We start from the raw sequence: 12,431 nt of genomic DNA, 5'->3' as shown, positions 1-12,431 counted from the left end.
TGACCCATCTGTCTGTCTGTCCAGCCTTCCTCCCTTCCTGGGCTCCTGCCCCTTCCCCAGGTGAAAGGGAGAGGGAGGGGAAGCTGGATGAGGGAAGGTGACCCCAGTGTCCCAGACTGTCCTTCCCGAGGTCCCGCCTGAGCAGAGCCAGACCTGGGGAACGTCCTGCCGGCCGCTGCGCCGTTCTCTGACGCCCCCACCTCCGACCCGCCTGGCTTCCTCCTGAATTGCAGAGGGGTCACAACTGCCCGCTGCACGCGATAGGGGCCTGGACCGGCCCCGACGCAAGCAGAGCTGCAGCCCCAGAGTCAGTGGTGCCGTGGGGCTGCCCTGCTTTCCCCCGGCAGCGATGGGGCAGGCAGGGCCCGGACCGGTGAGGCACGGCAAACCCGCCTGCGTGGGAGAACGGGGGGATGCGTGAGGGGCTCCTGGTGCTCGACTCCTCCGTGCTCGGGGCTGCGGGACTCCCGGAGCGGTGCCAGCCCCTGGGTCACGGCTCCGAGCTGGCTGGCGGGGCCCGGGCAAGGGATCTTTGCAGTGTGGAGGAGATGCAGGGCTGCGACAGGGTGCAGCTGACGTCTCATGGGCCGCAGGGGTGACGGAGCCGTGCTCGGGGCTGCACCGACCCTGCTGGAAAGGGCTGTCGGGGAGGGAGGCGACAGTGCTGGGGGTGATGCTGGCCGTGGGGGCCGTGGACCGGGGGTGCCGTAGCTGAGCTGGCCCAAGAGCTGCTTGGTTCAGGGGACTTTGACCTTGATCGTGCCTCTAGGTCCCAGCCAGGAATTGCCCCTGTGCCGCGGAGGCCGGCTGGGTCGCTCTCCCGGGGCCCCAGGGGCTTCCAGGCAGCTCCTGGGATGGGGCTGTCCCCTACAGCCCCCCAACCCACTGCAAAGGGGGTCCCCGGCCCAGCCCCTCCAACCAGCATCTCCCAGTACAGCCCCGCGCCCCAGCAGCTTGCCCCACCTTGCAGCTGTGCGGGCGGCCAAAGGCGCACTCAGCTCCCCGCTCCTCCCCTCCTTGGCAGCTGAGGGGGAGAGCCCCGCGGCCCCGTCCATGCACTGGGCAATGCAAGACCCCAGACTGGGACTCGCAGGGCACAGAGCCCACAGGAGCAGCCCCTTCGCCACCCCGCTTGCCCAGCCATGGTGCTGGGAGCCTTTGCCCTGGGGCTCAGTGCTGGGACCGGGAAGCCCCTGCCGCGGTGGCACTGCCCAGTCACCGGGGCACAGCGAGAAGCCGAAAGCAAAACGGAGCCGGGGCAGAAGCAGAACTAGCTGCTGCTGGGAAGCCCCCACCCCACGGAGCCGCTCCTGACCCGGCGGTTTCGGTTTTGGGTGCTGGGGGGATGCACCCCGCGGCCCGGGTTCAGCCTGCGCTGCCGGAGCAGGTACGGCACCCACCAGCCGCCCCTTGGCCCCGTCCTCTGCCAGGGCCCCGACGGCCTCCCGGACGGACCGCGCCCAAGGGACCGGTCTCTGCAGGGACCTGCGCCGGGGGGGCCGGGCGCCGGGGGGCTGGTCCCGGGCGCTCTGGAGGCCGGAGGGGCTTGGGCCAACTTCCCTGGGGAGCGGCGTCCCGGTCTCCCCGCGCCCCTGTGCCGAGGCCAGACCTTTCCCACCCAAGCCCCGGTCGCAAGAAGGCAAGTGCGAAGGGCAACTACAGCTACAGAGGGCTGGGGCCGCGGCTTTCAGCCCAGGGGCCCGGCGCCCACCCGCCCACGGTGGAGGCATGGCCTAGCCCCCTTGCCCCAGCCACTGCCACTGGGACACGAGTTAGCAGGACTCGGCTGGGGGTCCCGGGGGCGGCAGGGCCACGAGCCCACGAGACTCAGCAGAGGCACCAATGTTTGCGGGTCCTGGAGACCGAATCCTGTCTCGCTGCTCGGGGCGGCACCGGGCTGTGACCGGGCGTCCCGGGGAAGGGGCTGAGCTGCTGGCCCGGGCCTGGAGAGAGACCCCAGCCCGGGGACTCCAGCTCTGCTCTGCGCAGCCGGAGGAGCCGCCACGAGCGAGGCATCGAAGCCGGGGACGTGCAGGGCCCGCGAGCGATGCTGCTGCAGTCGGGCCGTGCCGGGAGGCGTACGGGGCGCTGGAAGTGCTGGCGGGGCCGAGGTGGAGGCAGCGGTGCGGGTGGCAGCCCCGGGGCAGGACCAGCCTGCCCGCCCCGGCTGCCCCGGCCGAGCTCTGAACTGGGAGCAACGTGGGGGGACCGAGGCTGAACAGGGAGTCGTGGGAGAGGGGCCTCTCCAAGGTCACTGCCATCCCGCCGGCGAGGGCGACTGCAGGCAGCGCTGGGAGCCAGGGTGGCGCGGTCTGTGCCAGCCGCCCCGTCTGCTCCGGTCCCACGGCCGCAGCCTGGCCCGGGACACTCATGGCGCAGGAGAGGAGGCCGAGTCCCCGGGAGGCCAATGCTGCCAGCCCCGGGCCGGCGTCGTCCGCCCCCCACGCCGACCTCGTCCGCAGCAGCTGCAGAGCAGGGGTCAGAGCCCTGCAGAGCCGCGCGGCCCCGAGCAGCTGTTTGCCATTGGCCCCGAGCCGGGTGGTGCGCAGCGCCCGTGGGCCGTGCCGGGGGAAGCTGGCGGGCCCCGGCCACCCCTGCAGCCTCACATGGGTGGGCTAGGGCCCGCGGCCGGAGAGGGGACCCGTCCCCCAGCCTTGGCCGGCTGCCACGGTGCAGCCCAGCCCCACCTGCTCCTGCCCCGCTGCTTCCCCGCGTCGGCTTTGTGCCGGGAGCAGCTGCGGGGGCCCGGCCGCGGGCCAGAGCCTCTGCTCGCTGGCTTGAGCCCAGCCCTGCCCGGCCGCCCGCTCTTCGCTTCCTCAGTGTGGGAACCAGGGGACTTTCTGCAACCGGGGACAAAGAGCACCTGCGCCTGGTGCCTTCCTGCCCCTTCCACTGCCCCGTCCCCTGCGCATCAACTGCCCCCAGTGAGTCCCCCCGGGTGTGAGCAGCCCCCGCAGACTCCTTGTGGGGGCTGAGGGTGCAAGGGGGTGACAACGCCCAGCAGCTGTATCCCTGGCGCGGGGTGGACGTGGCACGTTCGCCCCATGGTCCTTGTCCTGAGAAAGCCACTCATGAGCTCCGCCGTGACCCTTACCACTCTGCAGCAAGCATCCGGGCAGAGCCTGGGCTGGCCTAGGGCAGGCACCTCTCTGGGCAACCAAGCCCTGCCACAGCCTGCAGCTGGGAGCCCTGGTCAAGTCCCCTGTGCTCTAGGCATGGTCCCTGCCTGGGATAGGGGCAGTCTAACTCCAGGGTTGCCCCTCACGGCTGGAGGCTGTGGGAATCCCCCAGCCAGGGGAGAGTGGCTGCTGTGACCCGCTCCGTGGCACCCCGCTCCCAGGTGTGCCGGGGGCAGGTTCCACGTGGCACTCCCAGCTTGACCCCGTGCCCGTCCTTGGTCGGGAAAGCTGCAGGCGGGAGGGGCGGGAAAGCCCCGCTCAGCCTGTACCCAGCTCCGACCAGCCCTGGCTGATACCAGTGCCTGCCCAGCATGCCCAGCGGCCTGGACCCAGCCTGCAGGAGTGGCACAGCCGGCGGCCGGGCCATCGGGCAACCTCAGGGCTCAGCAGAGACTCGTGTCCCTCTGTGCCATCGCCTTTTCCCGCCGCACAGAGAGCCCCAGTGCATTTGGGGCCGGGCCACCAGGCCACATGGGCACCAGGTCTCCAGGTCCTTGCGGTGGATAGGGAGCACGTCCCATCCCCTGGCCCGGGGGCAGCGAGGTTCCCGTGCAGTCCAGGTCTCCGGGGCCGCACAAAGTAGTCCAGGCACCGACACTGCATCCAGGACCCGGCTGCCCCAGAGCTGCTGGTGCAGGTTTGTGCCCCTCCAGGACACCGCGGGCACGGGGCAGGGCAGAGCGGGCGGGACTGTCCCAGGTGGATGGATGCCAGCACCCTGGGGGCACTGGGGTGACCCGGGTCTCCTGGAAGGTGCCGCAAGGGGGTGGCCAGGGGCTTCACTGGTGCCTGCAGGGCAGGGAGTGCAGGGAGACATGGCCCTCGTGGTTGGTTGGCTTGTGGGGGATCTGCCTACAGGCATGACCCCTCTGGGATGGGATGCAGCCCCGGCCAGAGTGTGGCCCTGATCCTAGAGACCTCTGGAGGCATGAGGTCTCTATGCCTTTGCCCTGGGGATCTGCAGTCTGCACCGGGCCTCAGTTTACCTATCCGTCCCAGGAGCCTCCAGCTCAACCTTTCCTCCCCACCAGGCTGCACAGCGCTGGGGTCTTGCCGAGGGGTCTGAGGGAGCTCCAAGCTGCCCGGGGCTCGCAAAGGCAAATGCAGACAGGGACTATTGAAAGTCTTAAATGTCCATCTAGGTCTTAGGGCCACCCCGGTCGGGAGGCCGATGGCGGTACCGGCGTCCGGCTGGTGACCGGACAGATGACTCACAGGAACAAAAAAATCTTCAGGGGCCGCCACTCTACAATTGGGCGGCTGGGCTCCCCAAAGTTACGTAAGCATTGCGTGGGACAACTAAAAGAAAACCAGGGTGTGCGTGCAGGGTCAAAGCTTCAAAACAAGTGCTCCCCCGGGGGTCAGTGAGCAGAGCAGACAGGGCCCGGCCTGCCCCAGGCACGGGCACCAGCCACGGGAGCCCAGTGCCAGCCCAGCTGGAAGCCCCCACCCACAGCCCCTCCCGGGGGTCCTGGAGCTGGGCCCGAGCATTAGACGCGAGCAGACACGTGTGTTCCTGTTCCTCTTTATTTCCGCGGCGTGGAGCAGAGCAGCGCGGGGTACAGGGGGCAGGGAGGGGCAGAGACCGACCCCGCTGGGCTCCCTCCAGCCCCACGGCGCAGGGTGTGAGCGCAGACACCCACGTCCTGCTGCACGAGGAGCTGCCGGGCCAGGCCGGTGCGGTGCGGTGCCATCGGGGAGCAGCCAGGGGTGCTCTGCCCAGGTCCCGCCATCCCCCTGGACAAGGTCCCAGGGTGGAGAGCAGGAGGTGCAGGGCGAGGAGTCGGTGCTGGGGGAGACGCTGCAGCTGGACGTCCCAATGGCTCCAGGTGAGAGTCCTCCATCCAGGCGGCACCGGCTGCAGCGCCCTGCCGGCTCTACACGCTCCAGCGCTGCAAATCCAACGGGAAAGGAGCTGCAGGATCGGGACCCGCAGGGCTCCCGTCCCCTCCCCTCCCTTGCCTGGCCTGGTCCTCGCCAGCTTTGGACACCCCAGCCCCCAGCCCTTTCTGCAGGGCAGAGCAGGACTCGAACCCAGGCCCTGCCTCTGTGCCAGCGCAGCCCCCGCTCTGGGGGAAGGGGAAGGGGTTGGGGAGGCAGGGCAGGGCGGGGGCAGGGGTGTGTGCAGGGCCAAGCCCCTCCTAGGTGCCTGGTCAGATGCAGGCAGGGGCTGTCCCCGCGGGCAGGTGCCCCTCACCTTGCCGCCGTGCCGCCTGTCCAGCTTCTCCCGCAGATGCCGGACCCAGTGCAGATGCGGCGGGGCGCAGAGGCGCCGGCTTCTCACCGTGAGGAACCTGGCAGCACCAACAGGCCCCGGGTGAGGGCGGCCGCTCGCGTCCAGGCCACTCGCCGTCCCGCCCACAGCCCGCAGCTCCTGGCTCTGGCCATGCTCCCCCCATGCCAGGCTGGGGCAGCCGGGCCACGGCGGGGCTGGGCTTTGGCTCTCTAGAGCACAAGAGCTGCCATGGGTGCCCCTCTCCTCCAGGATCTGCCCCTCCATCCCCTGCCCACGGAGCCAGTCCCACTCACACGGTGGCCTCCACGGGGCAGCCCTCCAGCGCCAGCTGTTCCTCGTAGCGCAGCACGATCCTGGCAGGGATGGGCACGGCACTGGTGCGCAGGCAGCAGTCTAGGGCATTGCTGCTGCCTCTTGCTGCTGGAGGAGAGATGCGTGAGGTGGGGCGGGGTGTGGGGGGAAACTGAGGCACAGTCGCCCTGCCCCGGGAACACCTGGGCAGAGGTGCTAGCTCCTGCCAGGCAATGGGAGCCTCCGACTGCAGGAGCCGCCTGACTGCAGGCCCAGGGCAGGCTAATTCACCGTGCCCGTTAGCCTACCCTGGGCTAACGAGCCTGGACACTGCCGGTAGGAGGCAGCAGTGCATGCTGGGATCGGGGTCCCCTGCCAGGCCCTGCCCTTGTCCTGCAGAGACACCCTGCAGCAAGCTGCCCCGGAGCTGGGAGCCAGGCGCCGGGCCCAGAGCCAGAGCCAGGATCCCCTACCTGGCAGGAGGGCGCAGAGGGCGAGGATGGCCAGGCCGAGCAGGGCCATGCTCCCGGCGTTGCTGGGCTCTGTACAGCAGTGGGGCCAGGCAAGTTGCGTGCAGCCTCCTTCCCTCGTGCCTCTGCCTCTGCCAGCTCCTGCCTCCTCTTTATCCCTCTGGCCTCAGCCTTTCGCTTTCATTTCCCAGTCCAGCCCAGCCCTGATGCAGTTTAGGAGCCTTTCCTGCAAGCTGCCCCAGCCTGTGCCCCCAGCCCTGCCCTGCAGTTCAGTTTTAGTACCTCCTCCCCAGAGTCAGCTGCATTTATGGCCGCATTTATGCAGGGAGGTGGAGGTGTCATTGCGCTGTCGTACTGCCTTTTGTGCCCAGCCGGCACCCAGGGGCTAAGTCCTACCCCAGCAGCAGCTCCGGCCTCCCAGGCCAGCTAGGTTAGGAAAGGCTGCTGGGCTGGACCCTGGGGACGTCCCCTCCCACCCTGGCTCCAACCCCCCAGACCCACTGGGCTTGTGGAGGGACAGCGCCGTGCTCCACCCTGCTCCTTGCCAGCTTGCATCTGCCCTGGATCCCAGCCCAGGGGTCCCCGGGGGAGGGCTTCGCGGAGGCAGGGGCTCTGGGAAGGCAGCAGGTGGACCCGGGGGTGCCCCGCTGGAGGCCAGGGCACTGCCAGGGGCTCGGGTTCTCCACACCAGCCGCCTCTTTCCTCCCGCTGCCCCTGTGCACCACCCACCCAGTCCAGGGCCCCTGGCCACCCCAGCCCCAGGCAGGGCTCTCTGGCTAAGGGGGGGGAAGTCTCATGGCAGAGACCCTGCATCTCCCTTTGGCTCCGCGTCTCGGGAAGGAAGAGGCCGGTGACGGGTCCAGCCTGGACAGTCAGGCGTTGCCAGCAGCTGCCAAGGGCACCGGGTGCTCCCCACGCCCCTTCCCCAGCTCTTCCTGCCGCTGTGGCCTGGGGGCAGGGGGACAGGGATGGCCAGCTCCACGAGTGACCATGAAGCCTGGGCACTGCTGGGACGACCCAGACTAGGTGGGTGCTGTGGGGCTGGGGGGCATCCCTGGATGGGGCTGTGCTCGGAGCTGGCCAGATCCCACCCACCAGGGCCAGACTGGCACGGCTCCACACAGCTCCCGTCTGCACAGCCCTGCTGGACAGTCCCGCTGCCAGCGACTGGTTGCCTTGCTCCAGCCGTCCCGGGGCATCGGACGGCTCCTCTGGTCTGCAGCAGCTGCGGGGACGAGGTCCAGCCGGCCGCGCTCTGCGGGTCCCGGGACAGCGGGCTCACCCCAGGGCCTCTTTGCTCCGTGCCCCTCATTGCCCAGCAGGTCCCGCGCTGCCCCAGCTCGGCCTGCTCCAAGTCCGGCCCCGTCATCCTGGGCTAGGACCCGTGCTCCAGTGCCCCGGATTCAGCCCTTCCCCGGCAACCTGAGCAGCAGGGAGACCACAGCCGGGAGCCTGGGTGGTCCCCGACAGCGAGGAGACACGGGGCAGGGGGGTCGCACTCAGCCCCCCACGTCCAGCCTGCCCGGGCAGAGTGCGGCTCCCTAGGGTCTCTCCCGGGTCTGCACAGAGACAGCTCCCCCGTCCCCGGGAACCTGCCGCCTTCCCCTTGTTTCCAAGCACTGGGGAGGCGTGGGGGGCACGGTGCTGCACGGATCCTTCCCGGGAGGTGCTGAGAAGGCACGTGGGCACCAGCGCCTGCACCCGGGTCCCTGGTACCCGCCACCTTCCTGGGAGCGAAGCAGGGGGAGGCGCCTGCTGCCCTGGTGCATGGCTCCACAGGGGTCAAGGCCAAGGGTGTGCTGTGAGCCCCCCCACTCGGGCTAAGGACCCTCCCGAGGCCAGGGGTGGCAGGGAGGCAGTATGGACTAGTGGTGGGTGGGCTAGGATCTAATCCTTCCTCCACCACCAATCTCTCAAGTTCCCTCTGGCAAGTCCCCGTTCCACTTTGTGCCTCAGTTTGCCCATCTGCACAATGGGGACAATGGCCCGGACATCTGCAAGAGCTGCTGAGGACAGGAGCTGTGCAGTAAAGACACCAGGACCGTGGCTCAGCTGGAGCAGGGTCCTCATCCCCAGCCCGGGCCCCTCACCCCAAGCCCACGTCGCCCGGCCCCCAGTACCAGGACGAGTCTGCACTGGTTTGAATAACATGTTTATTGGCTGAACCCCGTGGGCAGAGCATGGCCCGGGCCACGGCAGGTGGCTCCAGGGAGCTCGGGGCCACGGCAGCAGCTTCACAGTTTCTGAGTGGGTTTGCAAACATCCCCAGGTGACTCAGGACCCAGGTGCGAGGGAGCGAGGAGGTGTTTGGTGCTGGGAGCCGCACGGACCGGCCTGGTCCCGGCCCCCGGCTCCGACAGCCACGGCTCAGAGTGCGGCAGGGCCTGGTCCCCCGGCCCGGGGCTGGCGTCTCCCCACGGTGCATGGAGCTGGGGATGAGCCGTGGGGCCCTGGCTGGGATGGAGCTGGCCACAGAAACACGACGCCCCTGGGTGCCGGGCGCCAGGAGCAGGCTCAGCTCATCCTTGCCCCAAACCCTGTGGCTGGGCTCATGTGGCAGCTTCCCCCGGGGCCCAAATGGGCGCTGACCCATGCTGGGTTGGGCAGGGCATGGGAAGGGGACCCTGCACCCACAGACCCCACCACAGGTCGGGGGTCTTGGCCTTCCCTGGGGCCTATCTGCAGGGATCGGGACCTGTCCTGCCGGGGTCAGATGCCGTTAAGCCGGACCAGGGATGCCCGTGCCCCGGCAGCGCTGTCTCCATCCTGGGTGTGCAAGACAGAGGGTCTGGGGGCTTCAAACAGGAGATCGCAGCTGCAGCCCCAGAGGCAGATGCAGGAGGCTTCAGGGTGCAGCGGGAGATGCAGACGCAGCGCGGGGCAGGCAGAGATCAGGCAGAGGATGTGGCGCAGGTCACAGATGTTTGCAGCTGGCCTAGCTCTGTGGGGCAGGGGGAGGTGTCCTGGGGGGAGGAGAAGAGCAGGGAGGGGGTTACAGGGGTGCCGAGGCTTCTCCCACATACCGGCATCCCCCAGAAAGCCCCTCCTGCAGCTCATGGCACAAGCCACGGGCCAGGATGCCAGGCGCAGGAGGTGCCCTCCAGCTCAGCAAGGGCTGGTCCAAGACCCCAGGCAGGTGCCCACTCCCCTCCTAGCACCAGGGACCAGGTACTGACGCACAGCCCTGCCTCCAACCCCGGCTTGGCCGTGCCCACCTCTTACACCCGGTCCTGCTTCTGGGGCTTGGGCCCCCTTTTCTGCTTCTGGGGCTTGTGAGGGGGCTGCAATTTCTTGTCCAGCTTCTTCATCAGGCCAGGGACCCAGGGCGCGTGTGGAGAGGCGCACAGCTTCACGTCCTGCTTGGTGATGAACCTGTGTGGAGGCAGCAGGACAGCGGTGGTGAGGACGGGGCTGCGCCTTCCCCGCCCCAAGACCGAGTCCCGAGCCCTCCCTGGCATGCACGGTGCGCCCGGGTACTCACACCACAGCCCGGAGACGGCAGCCAGACTCGGGGGTCTGGACGCGGTAGGACGTCACGATCCGGGGTGGGATGCGCTTTGAGCTGAGAGTCAGGCAGCAGTCGGTTGCAGCATCGGAGCCTGGGGACAGGCAGAGGGGCCGGAGGGCTCGGTCAGATACAGGGCAGGGGACGTGCTTCTGCCCCAGCCCCAGCAGGTCCCCCTGGACATGCAGCAGCCTTGGGGCTCTGTCAGTGCAGCAGGGACCCCCCCCCCTCACCCCCGTGCTGAGGGCATGTGGCTCCCCCAGCCACTTTCCCAGCGCCAGGATGGGGGATGTGACCAGCTCCACGCAGCGCCTGTGGCAAAGACCAGACCAGCTCACGGGATGCCCCCAGAAGGGACAGGGGCCAGAGCCCCCAACCCCTCCAGCCCCATGGGGCCCAGCGGGGCCGTCCCCTACCTACCCTGGGGGCAGCGGAGGCCGAGGACAGCCAGCAGCAGCAGGAGCAGGAGGTGAGGAGCCATGGTGCGTCAGGGAGCTGGCAGGACACAGCTCTGGCCCTGGCTCTGCTGCGCGGTTATTTATCCCGGGTCAGTCTGCTTCCGCCGCCTGATGCTCTTGGCCCCGGGCCCAGCCCAGCCCTCTTCCCACGGCGCTGGGCCGTGTCCAGCTCCTCCAAGCTGCAGCCAGGGGGTTCTGGGGCTGGGTTTCCCGTCAACGGCAGCACCCCGCGTACGGGAACCCGGCCCAGAGTCACAGCTGGGGGCCCGGGGAAGAAGCCCCCAGCACTCCTGGGCTCCCCCCAGCACCTGAGCCAGGCCCTGCAGCCGGCTGGAGCTGGGGGGCAGGAGTGGCCCCTAGAGCTCGTGTGCCCCGGGGCTGAGCTCACACTGCTGAGCCAGTTCGGGCATGTCTGCGTCTCCACGCCGGGCTGGGCCAGGGGCCGGAGACCCCTCAAGGAGCCCTGGGCACAGCTGCACTGCCCCTGCCCTTGCCTCTGCCTGGGCATCCTCTGCCTTCGCTTGGCTCCCCAGCTCCCCGGCTCTGCACCGAATCTGGACCCTGGCCTGAGGACTCCCGGGGGCTCCTTCAGCCGCTGGGGCAGGGGCAGAGCCCGGCCTGCCTTGATGTAGACAAGGCTCCTGGGGTGGTGGGGGAAGGACAGTGGGGAAGAAGTGTGACAGGCGGGCCCTGGCCCTGTCCCCGCTCTCCCCCCATGCCAGAGCTATGCAGCACCCGCCTGAGGACCCGTGGGGGACGCGCTGCCTGTCCCGTGCCTGGAAAGCCCCTGGCTGGGGCTGCATCCTTGCAGCTTGGAGCAGTGCTGCCCTGACCTGCGTCTGGCGCCCGGCCCAGCTGGAACGTGGCCCGTGCAGGCGGGAAGTGCTGAGCATCTGTGCAAGCTCTGGCCATTGTCACCTGGCCCGTGGGACTTGCACAGGCAGGATGGGCAGGGTGGCAGACTGGGGGTGCATGTAGGGTTGTGGGGCAACAAGACAGCCTGTGCCCAGGGCACGGGGAGCTGGGGCTGCGCACACATGGCAGGCCATACACCTGCAGGCATTGTGTGCATGCGTGTGCGTGTTTGCATCTGTATATGTGCATGTATAGCTGCCTGCAATTATGTGCACATCTGCATGTGTGTGCATGTGTCCATATCTGCTTGTATGTGTATGTATGTGTGTGTATGCTTGTATGCATTTCAGTGTGCATATGTGTTTATACTTGTACGCTTGTGTGCACGCATATGTATGTATGTGTGTGCATGTGCATGTGTGTGGGCTTTTATGTGTGTACATATCATGCATGTGTTCGCATCATGGGAACGTGTGCAGACAGCCGCGTGCAAACACACTCAGCCAGGGGCCAGGAGGCTGCCACAGTCACAGAGCCCGCCTGCTCTTGCCCCTGCTCCCCCAGCCCCCCCAGCAGTGGCAGGGCAGGTCTCCCAAGTCCCCATGGGACAGAGCCTGGGATCGGACTTGCAGGGGATCAGAGGTGCAGCGGGGCCGGACACCTCTGGGCTGGGACCACCCAGGAGAAAAGCCCTCCCACCGCTGCCCAGAGCAAGCCCAACCAAGCTGCCCGGCCCCAGCTGCTCCTGCGCGGCCCCAGGCTGGTCCCCGCAGCCTGCCCACCCCGGAGGCCGAGGGGAGCCTGGAGGGCTGCAGCCGAGCTCTCCCCACCAGCAGTGCCGGGATGAGAGGACACGGCCTTGGGGGCTCTGTGCCAGGGGACCCCTCCTGTATCCTTCCCTGCCCCAGCTCTGGTGCAGGAAGGCTGGGACCTGCCTCCTGCCCTGTGCCCCCGTGCTGCCTCCCGCCTGGGGAAGCTGCGGCCTTGCTAGGATGGGCCGGGGGCATTCAGGGTCACGCCGCGGGGCAGAGGTCATCCGGCGTCACCCAGCGGGCAGGGGTTATCCAGGGAGATTGTCTCCTGGTGCAGGGCTCCTGTGCACCTCCCAGGCACCTGGTGCTTGGTGCAGGTCCGTGGCCACCTCCACGATGCCACGGGGAAGCCGGAGCAGGGCCTGACTCCAATGCCCCATGCTCCCTGCCAGCCCCAGTTGCTGGCACCCCCACAAGTGACAGATGTCCCCGATCCTCCTAGTCGTGCCCTCACTGCCATCTGAGCAAGGGACGGCGACTCCATGAGCCCCGGGATCAGCCCAGAGACCAGCATCCGACCCCGGGCAGGGGCAGCACAGGGGCAGGGGCAGGGGCAGGGGGGATTTTCCATCCCAGTTTCCTGCTTCCCTGAGGATGCATCCAGGAACCGCTGGCAGCCTCCGGC

At 68.6% G+C, this 12,431-nt stretch overlaps 2 protein-coding genes across 2 annotated transcripts; both read right to left on the bottom strand.

Annotated features, from left to right (window-relative positions):
• Window positions 1-4,804: 4,804 nt before the first annotated feature.
• On the bottom strand, window positions 4,805-6,278 carry LOC102387604 (C-C motif chemokine 19). The gene is made up of 4 exons (XM_006026551.3): window positions 6,180-6,278; window positions 5,709-5,832; window positions 5,377-5,473; window positions 4,805-5,071 (listed from the first exon to the last, which is right to left on the bottom strand). The coding sequence occupies exons 1-4, from the start codon at window positions 6,226-6,228 to the stop codon at window positions 5,057-5,059; spliced, it is 285 nt and encodes a 94-aa protein (XP_006026613.1). The 5' UTR covers window positions 6,229-6,278; the 3' UTR covers window positions 4,805-5,056.
• Window positions 6,279-8,317: 2,039 nt separating this feature from the next.
• LOC102387355 (C-C motif chemokine 7) lies at window positions 8,318-10,194 on the bottom strand. The gene is made up of 4 exons (XM_006026550.3): window positions 10,102-10,194; window positions 9,658-9,775; window positions 9,392-9,548; window positions 8,318-9,139 (listed from the first exon to the last, which is right to left on the bottom strand). Exons 1-3 carry the CDS (start codon window positions 10,160-10,162, stop codon window positions 9,395-9,397), a joined length of 333 nt encoding a protein of 110 aa, XP_006026612.1. The 5' UTR covers window positions 10,163-10,194; the 3' UTR covers window positions 8,318-9,139; window positions 9,392-9,394.
• Window positions 10,195-12,431: the final 2,237 nt, after the last annotated feature.

The sequence above is a fragment of the Alligator sinensis genome, unplaced genomic scaffold (assembly GCF_000455745.1).
Source record: "Alligator sinensis unplaced genomic scaffold, ASM45574v1 scaffold783_1, whole genome shotgun sequence".
NCBI lineage: Eukaryota > Metazoa > Chordata > Crocodylia > Alligatoridae > Alligator > Alligator sinensis.
The sequence above is the reverse complement of the archived record's forward strand: the minus strand, read 5'-3'. Positions and strand labels throughout refer to the sequence as shown.